This window comes from Melopsittacus undulatus, chromosome 14 (assembly GCF_012275295.1).
Source record: "Melopsittacus undulatus isolate bMelUnd1 chromosome 14, bMelUnd1.mat.Z, whole genome shotgun sequence".
In the NCBI taxonomy this organism is placed as follows: Eukaryota; Metazoa; Chordata; class Aves; order Psittaciformes; family Psittaculidae; genus Melopsittacus; species Melopsittacus undulatus.
In genome coordinates, this window is record NC_047540.1 from 3502046 (window position 1) to 3520358 (window position 18313).

Consider the following 18313-nt stretch of genomic DNA (forward strand, 5'->3'; position numbering starts at 1 on the left):
AGTGCCAGGCACTGGATCTGGCCATGGTGGCACATCACAAGACGTGGTGTGGTTGGTGCACTGGGTTTATCACACCAAAGGGTGTGACTGGGAGGATGCTCTGAGCCCTTTTCTGTCTCTTCCTTCCACCAGCTACTTGGTCCCTGTGATTACCCAAAGGTGACTCGAGCCTGGTGCTGCCAGGCTTCAAGTGCTGCTGAGGAGATACTGGAGTCCCTGTGGGCTGCAGTGGATGAGAGCTGAGGGCACTCGGTGTTTTGCACAATCTTGCCCTTAATCTACAAGGGGGAGGTCTGGAAATGCCAAACATCCCAAAAATGCACCCACCTCTCTGCAGCTCTGCAGCCTTATCTCGGTCACTCCCCGCTCGCTCGCAGCACCCTCTTGTGGTGTCTGGACTGCGGATTCCCTCATCACTGTGTGACCATCACAAGTGAAATGTGCAGGAAATCCTCTTCAAGCAGGGGGCAAAACCTTTCCAAGCTGTTGATGGGGGAATGTGAAGGCTGGAAACGCCTAAAGCAAGAGCAGTATTCCCTGGAGTCACTTCCCTAGGAGCCAAGGGGTGTTTGAGATTGCCTGTTGCAGGCAGCTTCCATGATACCCCTCAGTCTCCATTTCTCCCTCTGTCCTCCATCACACACCACATAAACTCTCTTGGGTATATGTGGAAGTTTGCAGTTGTGGAGAGATTTCTTTGGGGCTTAAGGAGCAGAGCACAGAGGGAGTAGAGCAGCAACCTCACCCTGAAACAGGCAGCAAGGTGTCCTTGGGCTGGGGCTGGCAGATGAATGGGAAGAGCACGTTGCTGCTGGCAGTCCTGCTGACTTTGGCCTTTGAGTAAAAAGCGTTTCATGTGCAAGGGAGCCGTTAACATGACTGGAGGCTGGGGTGTCCTGGATGTCTCGCATTCCTTTGCAAACTGATGCTGTAAATATAGCCATAAAGTGCCCTACATACCTGCATTCCTTGGCGGAGGAGCAGTGCTGGTCTGGGTGAGCTCCATCTGCTGTCACTTGAGGGCTGGTGCTTTTTCTCCTTCTCCAAAGCACCAGGATGCACAGACCCCTCCTAACTGGCTTGTTTCTGGCTCCTCTCCCAAGTCCTACCTTTGCTGCAGGAAGGACAAACTAGAGGCTTGCAACCTGGTTGGTTGTGGCACTGTGTTCTAGCAGAGCAGCAGTATGGTCCAGGGCTCTCAGTGCTTTGCTGTGCTTATTCCACACTGGTGAAGGATGTCTGGAAGCGCCCTGTTCAATAGAGATGCTTTTCTGGTTTTCTTTGCAGCTGAGCTTTCTCAAGCAATGAACAGTGGTACAAGCTTGTCCAAGCCTTCCCCTCCTCTCCCACCGAAGAGAGGCCTCCTGCCTGCCACCACTGTGCCAGAGGCCTCCAAGCCCCCGAGCGACAGGACAGTGACAACGAACCGCCCTGCACTGACACCGATGCACATCTCCTCTGCCTACCCACCACCATCACCTTCACCACCCCTGCCCACTCACATCCCCCCTGAACCTCCACGTATGCCCTTGCCTGCCTCCACCCCTGTGCTGGACCCTCCACGCTCCCTGGACCTGCCCAAAGAGACTCCTCTTCCTCCTGAAGAGTTCAGGTCGTTGGAAGCAGGGAAGAGGACAGCAGAGCAAGGCTTTGGTGACTCTCACATGCTGCCGCGCCTGCCCCCAGTCCCACTGCACATCCGGATCCAGCAGGCTCTGGCCAGCCCTCTGCCTGTCACCCCACCTGCAGAGGGCTCACACAGGGCTCACTCGCTGCTCTTTGAGAGTGATGGCTTTGGAGAAGACAACGGCACCCTGGGCAGGACGAGGTCCCTGCCTGTCACCATCGAGATGCTGAAAGTGTGAGTACGGGCAGGAACCATCACCCTGGTGGTGACCCACATCACATCCTTGCTCTATGGGGCTGTGATGGTGAAGGAGGGCTGTGGGCAGGGCTGGTTTCTTCTCTGGTTTCTTGCAACAGCCTAGAAACCATTCTGGCTGTTGGAATCTGTGTTTCAGGCTCTTGGGGGCCAGGGCTTCTTCCCCATGGAATTAACCCTTGTTCTGGGACTTATTGCTCCCAAAGGGAAAGGGGTTCCAGAGCACAAATGCTGATGCCAGGAATCCAGGCCTGGCCTCTCTTTAATTGCACCGAGACAAAACAAGGGCCTGGATTCCATGCATTTGTGGCCTTGCTTAGCCTTGTGTTTTGCAAAACAGAAGTGGGAGAAGAACTGTCTTGTGTTACAACAGAGCTGAACCTGCAAGTCCCAAAGATTGGGGGGTGAGGGGGCTGTCTGGTTCTCCAGAGGACCTGCCTCTGCATTTCCTCTCCCTGCACTTCGGAGAGAGGGAATGGTGCAGGATCCTGGGGTGGCATCTCTAGGTGTGTGTTGAGATGTAATAGTGTGCTTCTCGTTAGTCCAGACGATGAGGAAGAGGAAGAAGATGACCAGGAAGAGGAGCAGAATTTGGGTTCTCATGTGTATATTGGAGAGGTGCCATCTGTCACAGTCATCCCCAAACTGGTACCCCAGGTTCTGCCAGAGGAGCAGGAAGGAGATGAAGGGATGAGCGACTCTGACTCGGAGGGGCCCATCCTGTACAAAGATGATGAGGATGAGGAAGATGAAAGCCATAACAGTAAGGCTTTGACATTGCAGCTGCCTTTTTATCTCTGCTGAGCTCATGTCTGCTGCACTGCGATGTGGAATCAAAGAGCTGGTTCTCACAGTGCTTCAAAGCAGCTGCTCTGGGTTTCATGATGTACCACATGTCCCCTTCCTCACTTTTTCAAAGGCTTTAGAGCCAAGCCTGTATCACCAGCTCATCTGCTGTGAGGCACCCCCTCCAGTTGCAGATGGCTTGTGCTATCCCACCCCTTCAGGTGAGCATGTGGGCACCAGGCAGGAATGCTGGCAATGACCAGCTCTGGAGCTGGAGTGAGAGTGTGGAAAGTCCAGCTTCAGGGGAGAGGGCACATGGCTGCTATTGCTGTGCTCAGGCACTGCAGGCTTCAGTCCCATCCCATTGCTCTTCCTACCCACAGGCACACTGGCTAACAAAGTGAAGAGGAAAGACACGCTGGCCATAAAGCTGGGGAACACAACCACAGCACAGGAGGAGAAGATTGTCTTCCCTCGGAAGAGCAAGGAAGAGTGGAATGAAATTCGGCATCAGATTGGGACGACACTGATCAGGTATGGAGGATGAAGGAGGAGGTTTGGTTTGAGCTGTTGGCATGGTGTCTGTGGGGTGGGGCTGGACAAAGCTATTGCTTTATCCAAGCAGCCTGTGCTGGAATGTGATGGGTGGTTGGGCACTGCTGCTGGATCAGGGCTTGGAGGCTCTTCCTCCTCAGTTATGAAGTTGGAAGTTCCTTCTGGAGCTGAGAAACATCCCCTGACTTGCCAGAGGTTAGATGGACTGGGAGGGGAGAATCAAGAGGACTACAGAAGCATAGATGTCATAAATAAGATTGTGTAGAAAGATGTGGGTAGGTGCAAGCTGAGTGCTGAAGTTCGGTGGTGGATTAAGCTGGGGCTGCCACTGGTCCAGGCTGTGCTGCCTGCTCCTGTGAGCTTTCCAGAGGCACTTCCCAAACCTGTGCCTGTGGGTTTGAGTGGGAAACAGTGATCTCCCCTGGTGAATGAGGGGGCTGAAGAGGCTTTCCAGTGCACCAAAACCAAGCAGTTGTGGTCTTCATCCCCTACTGAGGATGCACTTGTCATGCTTCTCTTTAGGCGACTAAGTCAGAGACCAACAGCAGAGGAGCTGGAGCAGAGGAACATACTTCAACGTGAGTAATGCTTCTCCAGTGGTCCTGAGGGATAAAAGAGGTTTGCCTTTAACATCTTAGTCCAGGTGTACCTGGAATCTGCTTGAAAGGCAGTGATGGAGGATTGTGCTTTTACGTTGCTGTAGTAAAGCAGTTCCCCAGTGCTTTAATACCATCAGAAACCAGTTCTAGCTTAAATTCAGACCTTAGCACTGGTATTGAGCAACACAGTTCAGAGCATCACATTCTAAAAAGTCTTGATGTCCCATGCCTGACACCTCAGGGGAAAGCCTGTGAACTGGTTAAGACTCTGATGTTACCCAGCACGACTGTGAAAGGTGGTTTTGTTTGGGCTGTGCTTGAATTTGTGGTCCAGACATTACAGCATTGTGTTTCAGGGTCCAAAAAGCAGCAGTTCATTGCTCAGGCTGTGGTGTTTCTCTTGGCCATACCTTGCTCTGCGAAAGCTTTAAATTAACATCTGGAGGAAAGGGAAATGTCAGTTCAGGAAGTTTCCATTTACAATATTTATCTGTGCTGTTATTCTCTTTCAACTATTAGTAGAGTAGCTTTGGGGGGAGCAGTCTGCAGTGTAGCTTGGCTGTGTTTTGACAGTACAGCCATTAACATAGGGCTGGAGAGAATGACTCAGTTCTGATGTGGAAGGACCCATGTTGCCACTGTCAGTCAGGGGGTGCTGAGCTGGACTCTGCTCTCTACCTGTTCTGAGCTTTCAGGCATGGAGCTCATCCAATGTAGCTCAACGCTCTCCTTGTTTCAAGCCCAGCAAGTGCTTTTCCAAGCCTCTGGTGCTTCCAGGGAAGATGTATTGTTTATGTTTTTCTCCTTGGCAGCGAAGAACGAAGCTGACCGTCAGGCTGAGAAGCGGGAGATCAAGCGCAGGCTCACCAGAAAGGTACTGCTGGGCCCGTGCTGTGAGCACCATCTGGCAGAGCTGGTGGTGGCCACGAGCATGGCGTAGGTTCCTTGCTGGGGGGGAAGTCACGGGGCTCTTGTGTAAGTGTCCCCAGTGCCCTCAGATGCAGTGGCTTTGCAATGTGGAGCTGTCACCAACGGTGAACCATTGGCACTGCAGCCGCGGTTGTCGGGTTGATCTGACAAGTGAGATGAGAACTAAAGTGGGTACGTGGCACTGGAAGGGTTTGCTGGGGTCCTGGCTGTTCTAGCACAGGACTTCAGTGGCCAAGACTCACACCAGCTTCCTCAAAATCCATTTCCATAAAGTAACAGCAGAGTGGGAGAAGCTGAGCAGAGCAAGAGCTGCTTTTAGCATCCAGGTTACTTGGGGCTGTTCTTTGTGGCTGAGAACTTTCCAAGGGCTTGTGGGTGTGAAATGTGAGTGTTGCCATTGCTGAAGTGGGGAACGGGTGGCATACAGGGCTCTCACCCTCTTCCCAAAGCCCCTGGTGTCATCTTTCTCCTTAGCAATGTGGCCTTGGTTCTGCCCTCTGATCCAAGCAAGATGACACTTGTAGGAGGGTTTGTTTGTTCCCTTGCAGGCTGTGAGCAGGACCAAGTGCTGTGCTTCATGCCCAGGGGGGGAACTGGGTTTAGTTTTACTGGGAATGCTGAGTCCTGAACTACTCTGTGAACAAGGCACAAACTCACTTTCTTTGTTCTTTGCTCTTGCTGGTGTTCAGCTTAGTCAAAGGCCTACAGTGGCAGAGCTGCAGGCCAGGAAGATCCTGAGGTTTAATGAATATGTGGAAGTAACAGATGCTCAAGACTATGACCGGCGAGCAGAAAAGCCATGGACAAAGCTAACACCAGCCGACAAGGTAACAGGAGTCTCCTGTCCCTAGGTGTGAGGAGGGGAGTTAGATCCAGGTGTTCCATGCAAAAGAGCAGCAGCCAAGGAGATTTGCTCTCTTCCTTTTGCTTCCCCTCTTCATCCACACCAAGCATCACCGGTGTCCCTTTATCCGTGTGTGCTGTACTCCGCCCTGCTTCATGCCCCATCCATGGTGCTGTGGAGCCCACATGGGCATGGTCCACGTGCAGCATAGCCTCTGCCTCGGCTTCCCAGGGATACGAGAGGATGCAAGGTGCAGATCTTGGTCAGAGGAGTGTTGTTTCTTGCAGACCTAGGCATGAAGCCTGCAGGGAACTCATCTCCTCTTGTCTTCCCCAGCCACTTGTGGGGCCTGCACAGCCATGGGTGTGGAGGGGGTTGGGCAGATGAAGCTCAGCCTGGTGTGAATGGACTGCAAATGCTGGGGTGGCTGCTGCAGGCTGAGCTCCTTCTTTTACCAGCGGAGGTGTGGGGCTCAGCCCTGTGTTACCAAAACTGCTCCTAAGTCCATACCACTGGAAGGTGATCAGCCCCAAGCAGGGGTGCTGGAAGTACAGCACCTTCCTGCCATGTGTGAACTCACTTGAGACTGAAGAGAGGATAACAGATGTATGGGTTAGCAGGAGATAAAAAGGATCTCTCCCTCTTTTGCAGGCTGCCATACGGAAGGAGCTGAATGAGTTTAAGAGCTGTGAAATGGAAGTCCATGAGGACAGCAAGCAGTTCACCAGGTCAGTGAGAGCACCTTCCTCCCTTATCTTCTGTCTCCCTGGGTGGGCTGTGATGGTAATGGCTTCAGTGAGGGCTGGGAGTCTGGACATAACTGAGTTGACTCTCTTTGGCCATCTGCAGTGCCTCGGGACCCATTTAACCTCAGTTCCAAGGATGATACTTGGATTCATAAGGGAGACCTTGTAGCAGCCTCGCAATACCTAAAGGGGCTAAAAGAAATCTGGAGAGGGGCTTTGGACAAGGGCCTGCAGGCCCAAGAAAAGGGGAATGGCTTTAACCTGCCAGAGGGGAGATGGAGATGAGCTCTTAGGCAGAAGAGGGTGCTTGGGATGCTGGGATGGGCTGAACAGAGGAGCTGTGGCTGCCCCATTCCTGGCAGTGTTCAAGGCCAGGTTGGACACAGGGGCTTGGAGCAGCTGCTCCAGTGGAAGGGGTCCCTGGCCATGGCAGGGGTTGGAGCTGGAGGAGCTTTAAGGTCCCTTCCAACCCAAACCAGGCTGGGGATTTGATGGTTTTTCACTTGGCTTTCAGGTACCATCGACCATAACCTTCCAAGAAGGGAGCTATAGACCCGAAAAGGACCTGGAAGTTCTCTGCATCCCTCTCTGAGGCAATACAGCGAGGGTGGAACCTCAGCTCTTCCATGATTTGCCTTGAAATCCTTATCCAGAAAAGGGCTTTCAGCCAGGGCAAGGGGAGTCCTGTCTGAACGTAGCATTTCACTGGAACAGACCCGTCTCATGTGCCATCAGGCTGGAACTGAACACTATACCTCGTGTGGCTCAGCAATACCCCTCTGCTCCGGGGCCAGCATCCCTGCCAGGGTGAACCAAGGGGCTCATTCCCCAGCCCCATTTCTCAGCCAGACGTCCTCCTTTTGGGAATGCAGTCCCTTCACTTCCCCCTCCTGAGCAAGAGGAAGGGGGAAAAGGCAGCTCTAGTGTTAGAAAGCTGAGGAATGGCAAGTGGATGTGCTATGGGAAGTACATGTGTATATTAGCTGTGTACAGAGATTCCTGCACAGATGCTGTCCTGGCATGGGACTGGGAATGTTAATGGTTTTCCTTGCATCTCCGTCGTGTCCTTCATGTCCTCAATCACTACTGACCAACGGTTCGTTGTCCTGGAAGGGAATTGTATAGAGATTAACATATGCTGCATCTTTTTGTACAAAAACCAAGACCCCCCCCCCACTTTAAATGTATAAACCATTGCCTCCCCTGCCGTGATGTTAACACATTGTCTTGAGCTATCGAAGCTTGGTTAACAGATTCCAGAACCAGGAACTGATTGTTGCCTTCTAAAAACGTTTTACTGTGGGGAAGCTGTGTGAGGAAATCGGTGCTTTTTAATGTGGTTTTAGTGCGTTTTCACCCAAACGAGGGTGAAATTTGCCTTTGCTCCTTTTCATCCCTTCAGAAACGTCATCATTTCACCATATGGGTGGAAGAGAGAAGAGGTTTAACGAGCATCATGGACAAAACCTCACAGCCTGTGAGGGAGCCCCTCAGGCTGCCCTCACACCACAGGAGGTGCTCCCTTCCCCGCACAGCCCCCCCTGTACCGCACGCCTGTCGATCAAAATCACTGCATTGTCCATCGGCCTCCTCAACAGATTTTAATTATGGAATAAAAGTATTTTAGGAGTCTTTTATAAACCACTTTCCCCTTTGTGTTCGGTAGGGAAACACGAGAGGGCCCAGCGTGCGGCCCTGCCTCCTCACCGCGCATGCCCCAACATCTATGACCCCCACCCCCAGCCCTACTATCCCTTTGCGCATGCGCGGTTTGGCCCCGCCCCTCGTGCCCTATAAATACCACGGCGCCGTTGTGCTCGGCCTCTTTCGGCGGGGAGCGGCTGTGGTGAGTGCGTCGGAACCGGGTTCCTTTGTCTTAATCCCTTCGCTTTAACCTCTTTGTTCCTTCTCCTTCCGTGTGCTGTGGGGTTCTTATGGCCGTCAAAGCCCCCGCTGCCTGCGGCTGGCGCTGGGAACGCAGGGCGCTGCCCGCCTGCTAGTGAGAGGCCTTCGGTGCGCGCCAGGCCTGCTGAGCCCTCCGGGGAGCAGCCTACAGCTCCTGTATTGTCATTGTAGTCCATGAAATTCCAGCTCCGTTATCGTTACTTATGGCACTTGATCATCCGGAGGGATAAAACCGTGGCACGGGCGGTGTGAGCTTTGTGGTGCTCGTCTGCGGGAGAAGCCAACCCATTTAATCCCTTTATAGAGATCCTTTAGTTAAGGACACTGGGATATGTGTTTAGTGCTTCCCATTAACTCCAGGGTCTTGGTTTAATATATGACCCCGAGGCGTTTTTTTTACTGTTTCTTAGGCTTTATCACTGAGAGCTAATTAATAATTAGTTCTATAGAATCATAGAATAGTTCGGGTTGGACAGGACCTCAAGATCATCCAGTTCCAACCCCTGCCATGGGCAGGGACACCTCACACTAAACCAGGGCACCCAAGGCTCTGTCCAGCCTGGCCTTGAACACTGCCAGGGATGGAGCATTCACAACCTCCCTGGGCAACCCATTCCAGCGCCTTCCAGGGCAGGGGGTGGCTGGGGCTGAAATGTGGGGAAGCTCAAACCCAACGTGGGCATCCGGAGAAGTCGCTCTCTCCAGGCTCTGTCCGTGTGGCGCATGGGAGCGTAGGCCCCCGGGCCCGTGACGTATGGTCCCGTTCCACGCCGTTGGAGAACAAGCTGGGCCTCGAGCCTGCAGCCTGCATATTCCTACTGCTTCTCTGAGCCCTTGGGCCTTGACAGAGGAGATAAACCATGCAGGAAACAAGCCCCATGCTCCGCATGGCCTGGGGGGGGGGGCATGGCAGGGGGAGAAGGGGGAACACGTGAACAAACGCTTATAATACACTTTCTGTCTTTGTTTCCAGTTCTAAACTGAAGATGTTTGAGAGTGAAGCCCGGCTTTACAAGGTAATTGTGATGTTGTGTTATGATCTGGTTCTATTTAGTAGTTGATACTTTAAATGTGCTGGAGCTGAGTGGCTTCTGGAAACAATTGGATTGGCTTAAAGTAGGTGATTTCAGATGCTGACCTTGTAGAGTGTGTTGGAAGGTGATCTTAAACCCTGTTGAGCCTGGCCTTGAACACTGCCAGGGATGGGGCAGTCACAGCCTCCTCGGGCAGCTCATTCTAGTGCCTCAGCACCCTCACAGGGAAGAACTTCCCCTCTTTAAGTTTGAGCCCATTCCCCTTTGTGCTATTGCTACAGTCCCTGGTGAAGGGTCCAGTTTTGAATCCATGTTTGAGAGAAGACATCTGGTTCTATTGGTGCAGCCTTCCTTATCTTGTAGCCTCTACAGACAATGAAATACCAGTTTAAGAATCCTTGTAGCCCTGTCTCAGTGTTCAGATTCAGTGAAGTACCAGTGGGTTTGAACTAGATGATCTTCAGGTGCTTTCCAACCCTAACCAGTCTATTCCTTGATGTAACTGGCTGTCAGGGGGACCCCTGGGGCTGCACTGCCTCAGCTGCTCCTCACCACCCTCCTCTTCCTTAAGGTGCTGCTGCTGCTGCCCTGTCCTGCTCTGGATGGCTCCTGACGTGAGTACTGCTGTGGTGTGTGCCTGGGGAGCAGGGCAGGGGGTGGCTGGGCTGGAATGTGGGGAAGCTCAAACCCAACGTGGGCATCCGGAGAAGTCGCTCTCTCCAGGCTCTGTCCGTGTGGCGCATGGGAGCGTAGGCCCCCGGGCCCGTGACGTATGGTCCCGTTCCACGCCGTTGGAGAACAAGCTGGGCCTCGAGCCTGCAGCCTGCATATTCCTACTGCTTCTCTGAGCCCTTGGGCCTTGACAGAGGAGATAAACCATGCAGGAAACAAACCCATGCTCTGCATGGCCTGGGGGGGGGGGACATGGCAGGGGGAGAAGGGGGAACACGTGAACAAACGCTTACAATGCACTTTCTGTCTTTGTTTCCAGTTCTAAACTGAAGAAGTTTGAGAGTGAAGCCTGGCTTTACAAGGTAATTGTGATTTGTATTATGATCTGGTTCTCTGTAGTAGTTATTTTAAATGTGCTTATGATTTCTGATGCTGACCTTGTAGAGTGGGTTGGAAGGTGATCTTAAACCCTGTTGAGCCTGGCCTTGAGCACTGCCAGGGATGGGGCAGCCACAGCTTCTCTGGGCACCCTGTGCCAGCGCCTCAGCACCCTCACAGGGAACAGCTTCTGCCTAAGAGCTCATCTCCGTCTCCCCTTGGACAGGTTCAAGCCATTCCCCTTGGCCTGTCCCTACAGGCCCTTGTCCAGCTTCCTTGTTGGCCTTTTGTGCTGCCCCAGAGCTGGATCAGGACTGCAGGGGGGATCTCCCCAGAGCACAGCACATGGAGGGAGCATGTTTCTGAGCTGTCCACACACTGATGGGTTATGTTAAACCCTTCTCAACCAATGCCCCCAAGTCCTTCCTTAGGAGTTTTCTTTTAATCCGTTCTCTGCTGCCCAGTGCAGAGGAGGTGAATTGTATTTGTTTCAATGAGCCTGAGGCTTTGCTTTTGTGCTACATGGAAATTGGGGAAGGAATGGAAACTCTTTTCTTCTTGCTTGCAGATACTGGTGATGGATTGCAACGAGGTGCTAACAAAAAGGAACACACGTCTCTTACAGGAGAAGGTGGGTATGCTGAGAGCCAGCCAGGTGTTAAGTGATGCCTGAGGCTGAGTCCATGCAGTAACCACAAGGAATGTGATGGCAGCAGCAGGAAGGTGGCCTCCCATAGCACATGCTTTGTGCTGGGGACTGCCTGTTAAATGGCTCCTGCTCTGCTGGAAAGGAAGGTACAGGCAGGCTGTGCACCTGTAAGTGTGCAGGCCTCTGGGTTAGGACCTGCAGACCAGCACCCCATCCACTGAGGGCTTGGGAGAAACTGCATTCAACTCGCATGTGTGTTGAAGGCATCTGGGGAAGCTGATGCTGGAGGGGTGGGTTCTGTGGTGTGGGCTGGGCACCAATTTGTGCATGCACATAACTGGTAATAAAGGCCTTAAAATGGTGACTTGTAAACCTGTATTTGACTGCAGTAAAGAACTGAATAAACATCAGTGTCTGTGCATTTCTGTGGGAGGGATTCCCTTGGCAAGTCCTAGCATATGGAAGAAATCCCAGATGTTCCTGTTGGTGCTTCCCAATTGGAGTTGGGATTCCTGTGTGCTACACACTGTCCACAGCAGTGGAGCAGAAGCCCTTACGGGGTGATGGGCTGGGTTAGGAGCAGGGGACACCTTTAATTTTGGGTCATCTGAGCTTTATATCAGCCATGAAGGGCAAATGAAGAAGACTTGAAGGCCACAGCTGGGATAAACCCTCTGGTCAGCACTGCCCTAAGTGCAACACACCCAAATGGTTAAAAGCTTCTTGCTTGACCATTAAGGTAATTGTATATTAATTACAACAGTTGGACTCTAGAGGAGTCTTCAACACCCTAAATTCAAGTTGTGAGGATGGATGTGATGCAGATGCACAAATGCTGATTTTGGAACAAGTGGAATCTTTGAACCTTCGTTTGGCTGTTTCATGCCACAGACTACAGAATACACTGGGAATGTCAGCCCCAGTTGCCATGGTGATGGTTGGTTCAGTACCAGGAAGCCAGGGGCCTGCTTTGACCCTTCTGAAGAGTCCATTTGGGTCAAATGTGGTTAATAATTAACTTGGTTGCTCTTCAGGCCCCACCAGCTGAAGGCCAAGGGGCTCACCAGGATTGCTGTGGGGGCACTGAAGTCTGGGGGTCCTCCAAAGCCCTTTAGTACTGTGAGCAAGGAGCCAGAGCAAGTAAAAGCTGTGGCACTGCCTGATGTACCAGGTCCATCCAACCCCTTTGTGGTAGGGGAGCCTCACATTACCCCTCACTCATACCCCGTGTGTGAACCCATTATATCCCCCTTGCACTGGAGCAGCTCTGGTTGGGGTGCAGCCAAGGCACGGAGCAGTCTCATTGCCAGAGATGAGCACTGGATGTGGTGCACCCATAGCAGATGCCGTGGTTGAGCTTTCTGCTTCACTTGAAGCTCACACTTGGGCTGGTTCCTTGGTCACCGCAGAGAGCTGTCCGGGAGGCTTCACACGGATGGAGTCTTGGGTGGGTGAGTAAGGAGGGTACCCACGTTGGTGGCACTGGTCCGGGGGGCACCCTGTGTGGAACGTGCCCAGCTCTTTGCTTTGGTCCTAGCCCATCAGGTTGAGGGTGATTCCCTCGTGTCATAGAACCATGGAATAGTTAGGGTTGGAAAGGACCTTAAGATCACCCAGTTCCAGCCCCAAGAGGCTGTGCTTTGCAGAGGACACCTGGGGGCGCTCGCTGTGGCTGCCACAGGCAGGTGCGGAGCTGTTCCAGACGTGGCCGCACGGGGGCGCGCTGGGCACCGCTCATTGCGGGCACCGCTGCGGGGTCCGAGGGTCTCTGGATCGGGCACGGAGCCGCTGCTCCCATAGGGACACAAAGCGGGATCCTGCTGAGGCTGGATGCGCAGCGCAGGAGCGGCCCCAGGACCCGAGAGCCCATCGGCTGCTATGGGGCTTCCCAGCGGGAGGGTGGGCCTGGAGCCTGGCTCAGTGACTGGTGATGTGTTCTTAACCCCTGCTCTCTGTGCAGGGTTCATCTGATGCACTGATAATTGTCCTCTGTACTTTACTTATAGACCTGGAGCTCTGATTTGTTTTATTGTACTAATTCACTATATATATATATTTACCTAATTCACATTAGTGTGCTTGCTTTAGTGTGCTTATTGGCTTTAGTGTGCTTGTTTAATAAACTCTGCATGATAGAGCTAGTGTGTGGTCACTTTGTGTGTGCTCACTCTGTGTGTGCTCACTTTGTGGCGTACCCTGTCTGCCAACGGAACATTTAGGTACAGGGTCTGGACATTCACACTTAGGGACCCGGTTTAGGCAGACAGATGGAGTTGTAGGTGGTAAAGCAAGGACCGAGGGCAATGTTGGTGCTGTTGTGGTGGTGAGGCCCTGGCACAGGCTGCAAAAGGAGGTTGTGAATGCTCCAACCCTGGCAGTGTTCAAGGCCAGGTTGGACACAGGGGCTTGGAGCAGCTGCTCCAGTGGAAGGGGTCCCTGCCTGTTGGAACTGAATGAGCTTTAAGCTCCTTTCCAACCCAAACCATTCTATGATTCTATGGAGGAAATGGTGACTTGTATCCATCTGCTCGCTCACCCCCAACCTGCCCTCACCAATGCCAAATTCAGCTCATCCCAGTGCACAGTGGCTGTGCTCAGCTGGATGTGTCGTGTGCACTGTCCATGACTTAAACACAGCCTAGGAATGGATGAGTGAGACCTGGCGCTAAGCACCAGGCAGGCAGACCCAGCACTAACCCAGTGCTGCAGACCGGAGCTGCTGCAGCACTTCACCAATGGGCACCAGCACCCCCACGAACGGCCCCTGTGCAGGGATCCAGCCAAACACCACATCACAGACGTGTAAAAAGAGAAGTTTTATTGGTTATATACTGTAGAGCTGACAGTGGTCGAGTCAGGAGAGACATGCAGATAAGTGTGTGTTTACATTTGGCATGCAAAGAGCACTGTAACTGGAAGGAGGTGAGCACCATCTGTATCCACTGCATGGGCAGCCTGGGGAGGAAAGAGCTGGCTTCCCTCTGCTGAGCTGAGACAGGGAGTTGTGAGAGGGGGAAACAGTGCTGAGAGCTATGGGACACTGTTTGTTTAGGGACATGGGCAATACTGTAACCCTGGAAAATTCGCTTAACTTGGTTGAGTCTGTGGTTATGAAAAGATTTCTTGCGGTATTTGTCTTCTAACTAAGCTGCCCCAGCCCAAATATATGTCTGCAAATACAAAAAAATAGATTTATTTTCTTAAAAATACATTCCATGCAGCCTGGAGTGCTGCTTCTCCAAGGCAGGAGCCTGCACTGCATGCTGGCAGCCCAGGGAGATGATCCTTTGGGTCCTTGGGGTAGTGACCATCAGAGGCATCTGCGAACAATGGCTTCATTCATCACATACAGTGCAGCCCACTGGAGGCTGGCCTTGGAGCGGTGCTTTGACCACTCCAATGATGTGCAAGGCTGGCAGATGAGGTCTACTCTATTAGAGATGCCATCAGAGTGACTATTGCTTTGATCTGTAGCTAGGAACTCGCTCATGTCAAGCGTCTCTTGAAGCACCAAGCAGGGGCCACCCCTGCCCAGTGCTTCCAGCCCTGGAGGTGCAGTCTGCAGAGGCCCATGGCTCTCTCCCTGTGGCTGTGTCAGTGCACGCACTGCAGGGCTCTCACTGGGCACAAAGGAAGCTGCTGAGCCCTCGGGCTGCCCATGGCCCTCCAAAGGGACCGGTGCCTCCATTCCCTTAGGAGAAGCGAGCGCTGACACTTCCTCTGTACAGCAAATACATTTACACCTTTGGGATCACCCGGGTGCTTGACGCGCGGCCCTGTGGCATCATCAAGCCCACTGAAAAGCCTGTTATATTTATATGCTAAAATTACAAATACTTCTTCAGTGATGGCAATATTTACACATATACTCTATTATACAGCTGGTCAAAAAAAGTGTGCAATTTGAGTAAAACACATTGTGTTTCCTGAAGTCATTGCTATAAGTTTAATAATACAATCAGCTCCTATTGCACTCAAGATTACAGGGCATGGCCCCTTTCCATTTTAAAAGAGGGTTTTTCTTCGATTTCATCTCGGTTGTGGTAAAACCGGCCTGGGGTAGTTACTGAGTGACACCTGTGTTCACCATGCACAAGCAGTGAGACTGAGTCTAGAGCAGGAGTTGAGGATATGTGAAGTATTGACCCAACCACTGCTGCAGCCAAAGGAGAGACATTCCCTATGAGCAGCAACTGGGGGGCTCCTGCTGCACATCCTGAGCCCGTCAAGAGCAGTGTGAAGCCCTCCACTTGCCCATGGCTAAGGAAAACCTGGTCCTGGCTGACAGAAGGGGAAAAGCAACAGCTTTTGCTGGTGGTGCACTTCAGACAGGGGATTGCATTGCTGGGATGAGCTGTGGGGGTGAAAAGCTCATCGAGTTTGGTGCAGAAGTACAGGGAAGGTTGTGTTGACCCAGCGTGTTGTGTCATAGAGATGCAGAGCATTCCTGGATGGACCTGAAGCCAGTTCCCTTGGAAGGAGCTTTGGAAGCACCATACTAAGCTGGATCCATGGACTTGAGGAGGCGAGGGCTGTTGATGTGTGCAGCCACTGTCCTGCAACTGGATGGGGCTCCTCACTGGAAGTTTCCTTCCATGCAGTCACTGCTCAAAGCAGTGCAGATGTGCTGTCCAGATGTTTGCAGCTGGAGGTCCTGGGCAGCAGTGACATGGGGCAGGGGGAGGTCTTCTGCTGAACTGCAATGCCAAGCAGGTCTTCAGCAGTGGCTCTTCCACAGGGACTAACTGGGTATGTGCTGTATGGCTGGAGAGCTGCTTAGCAGCAGGTTTGGGAATGGAAATGGAGGTAAATGATTGCTGTGGTGTCTGCAGAGGCAGGTACATGCCAAGATGTGACCTCCCAGCTTGAGCAAGCAGGTGATGCAGGAGGCAGTTGGGCCACTCACTGCAGTGGCTTGGAAGGGGGTAGCAGCAGCATCTCCCATGCAACGGGTGGAAGAGGCCCTGAGACAGCACGTTTAGTTTGAAGGGAAGTATGTTCTTTACCATGAAGGAGTCAGAAGGTGGCATCTTGAGCCTGGCAGAGGGCAGTGAGCCAGTCCTGAGACACTGCTGAGATGGATCACCTGCTCAGGCTGCAGCTCTGCCTCTCTGGACAGCCTGCAGGGCTGCATGAGGAGCTGAGGGAGCTGATGCTGTTCAAGTGATGACTTTTTGTGTGGCAGTGATGATCTTGCCCTACAGAAACCTCTGAGCAGAGCAGGGTGCTCAGTGTGGAGACTGAACCCCAACCCCTTGTGGTTTCAGTTCCATCTGCACTGGTTTGTCCCTTCCCATAAACACGGGGCAGGGGAGGCAGTGTAGGAATCTGAATTAACCTCAGTTACCTTCAGTTTGCATTCTGAATCAAAGATTCTTTCCCATTACAGGTGATGATCTGTTTATCCCCTTCTCTACGAGCATGGCCATGACATGAAATGAATGGTAGGAGATAGCATCATCTCTTTGTCTTGTTAATGTGACACTTGGACATGTCACGAAATAGAAACTAAAGGGTTAAAAATATAAATTTGGGAAACCACCTAAAAATTGCAAAATGAAACTTTTTCCTAAAAATATTTTTCCCTTCCTCCAAACAACCTTTTTTAGAAGAAAAATCACATCATTGAAACACTTTTTATAGAAATGCTTTCATAGACATTTTCCTACCAGCTGTTTTTTCCTCATTCATTTGCCTCTCAGAATTGAGGCATAATCGCAAGGGACAGGGAGGACAAGAGCCATGGATGTGCCTGTGTCACTGCTGTGCCTGTGTCACTTCCATCACTCTGGAAGGTGAGCTGTGGGAATGAGCAGGGTGCGTATGGGAGCTGCTGGGGCACGGCTGTTCCTGCAGCACCTCCAACCAAACAAGGGACCTTTTCCCTTCTGCATTGTTGTCCTTGTCCCTCAGCAAGAGGGGTGCCTGTTCCCAACAGGCAGCACAGAACCTGCAGTGGGGTGATGGGATGTAAAGGAAGGTCCTGCAGAGCTCTGTGTGAGCCACATGCAGTCACCTTGCTCAGGGCAGATGCTGCTCCAACACCTGAGCATCTCCTGGAGCTGTGGGGTTGGTGTCTCCCAACAGCAACATCATCTGCACTCATCATCATCATCATCATCTGCCTGTGGGCACTGGCAGGGTAACGTACCTCTATGGGAAGCAGTCTCTGACCATACCTGAGTCCCAGCCACGGCAGATGAGGTGGTCCCGAAGAGGTGCATGGACCGAGGCTGCCTAGATAGCCTTACTGGAGCTCATCTGAGGTTCCAATCCCACTGCCTCCAGCCTGTTTTTGAAAGGAACAAGGACATTCTGCTTGTGTTTCCCTTAGAGCACAACTGCTGACAAAGTGCAGCAGGGCTGTTGCCTGCAGAGCACAAGACATAAAGCTTCAGGTAAGAAAGCACCGCAATCCAAGTCGGGAGGGAGTTTCACTGCTGCATGAACTGATGCTGGTTTGGCTCAGTGCTTGACTTCTTGGTGCAGGATCTCAGCTTGTGATGAGCAGGTCATGCAAAGCTTGCTGCAGACTGACAGCAACAGGGAGGGAGCTGCTTCTATACAGTATTTTCTGCTCTCCTTCACTCTTAGTGTGTAAAGCAACCAGTGGGGAATGGTTTCCTCCTGCCTTATGACAGAGGGTGCTGGGAACACAGGTACTGAGGTGACCACAACCCAAGCCAACAAAGGTGGATTAGGAGAATGCAAACTCTCCCTAGAAACGGAAAGCTTTTGGATGTGGAGCCATGCAGGACAGCTGTCATGGGCTGGTGGACTGTAGCCACAGGGATACTTCTGGGATCTTATCTAAATGCAAGTGATTAAGGAGTTCTCTCTTGTGCAGGCAGTACCATCGTTCAGAGTGGCTGTGCAGTCAAGACTTCCATATGGAGACAGACCTATCATCCTATGAAGCAGATGTAAGATTGCAGGTACAGAGATGAGAAGTGGGAGTCCCCTGAGCAAAGTCTCTGCAGCTGCCTCTTCAGCAAAGAAGAAAATGGATTCACTGGTAAAGCTCCTGTACCTTGCAGATCGCATTAGAAAACTGGTTTCAGGCTTGCTTAAGCCTGCGCAGAGGTTAAAAACAGGTGGGACACCCATGAGCTTGGTACTGTCCTGCCTCTTGCTCCACTGTGCAGCGTGTTCTTTGGGTGGAAGGCAACACAGCTCATCTCCGAGATGTTGTCCGGCAGGCCCGGGATGTACCCTGTAAGACACAACCCTGCAGCATCACACACTGGCCAGGACCTGCAGCTGCCTCTGGCAGCAATCCTGCTCTGGGGAAGAGCACTGTGATAGCCCATAGGCAACCATCCCAGAGCCCATC

General features: G+C 52.2%; 2 protein-coding genes, 1 long non-coding RNA gene and 2 other non-coding genes across 9 annotated transcripts in view; 4 read left to right on the forward strand and 1 right to left on the reverse strand.

Annotated features, from left to right (window-relative positions):
- PHACTR4 (phosphatase and actin regulator 4) overlaps positions 1-7983 on the forward strand; it is a 48656-nt gene extending 40673 nt beyond the window's left edge. For all 4 annotated transcript variants that reach the window (XM_031053974.2, XM_031053969.2, XM_031053978.2 and 1 more), the window contains 8 exons: positions 1288-1861; positions 2425-2645; positions 3052-3202; positions 3746-3801; positions 4635-4696; positions 5442-5579; positions 6248-6324; positions 6857-7983. In XM_031053974.2, the coding sequence (XP_030909834.2) occupies positions 1288-1861; positions 2425-2645; positions 3052-3202; positions 3746-3801; positions 4635-4696; positions 5442-5579; positions 6248-6324; positions 6857-6872 (1295 nt within the window). In that variant the 3' untranslated portion in view covers positions 6873-7983. The remainder of the gene's footprint in view (positions 1-1287; positions 1862-2424; positions 2646-3051; positions 3203-3745; positions 3802-4634; positions 4697-5441; positions 5580-6247; positions 6325-6856) is intronic.
- A 934-nt stretch (positions 7984-8917) lies between these two features.
- Positions 8918-9122, forward strand: LOC115947389 (small nucleolar RNA SNORA73 family). The gene has a single exon (XR_004081316.2). It is a non-coding gene; the product is annotated as a small nucleolar RNA SNORA73 family (small nucleolar RNA).
- A 92-nt stretch (positions 9123-9214) lies between these two features.
- On the forward strand, positions 9215-11387 carry LOC115947384 (uncharacterized). 2 transcript variants are annotated; one of them, XR_004550241.1, is made up of 3 exons: positions 9215-9895; positions 10273-10315; positions 10900-11387. It is a non-coding gene; the product is annotated as an uncharacterized lncRNA (long non-coding RNA). The 2 variants fall into 2 exon arrangements; XR_004550240.1 differs by lacking the exon at positions 9215-9895 and having other exon boundaries at positions 10227-10315.
- On the forward strand, positions 9970-10174 carry LOC115947388 (small nucleolar RNA SNORA73 family). The gene has a single exon (XR_004081313.2). It is a non-coding gene; the product is annotated as a small nucleolar RNA SNORA73 family (small nucleolar RNA).
- A 2390-nt stretch (positions 11388-13777) lies between the features above and the next one.
- LUZP1 (leucine zipper protein 1) overlaps positions 13778-18313 on the reverse strand; it is a 32433-nt gene continuing 27897 nt past the window's right edge. The window contains exon 4 of the mRNA XM_034069277.1: positions 13778-18193. Within this exon, the coding sequence (XP_033925168.1) occupies positions 18155-18193 (39 nt within the window). The 3' untranslated portion in view covers positions 13778-18154. The remainder of the gene's footprint in view (positions 18194-18313) is intronic.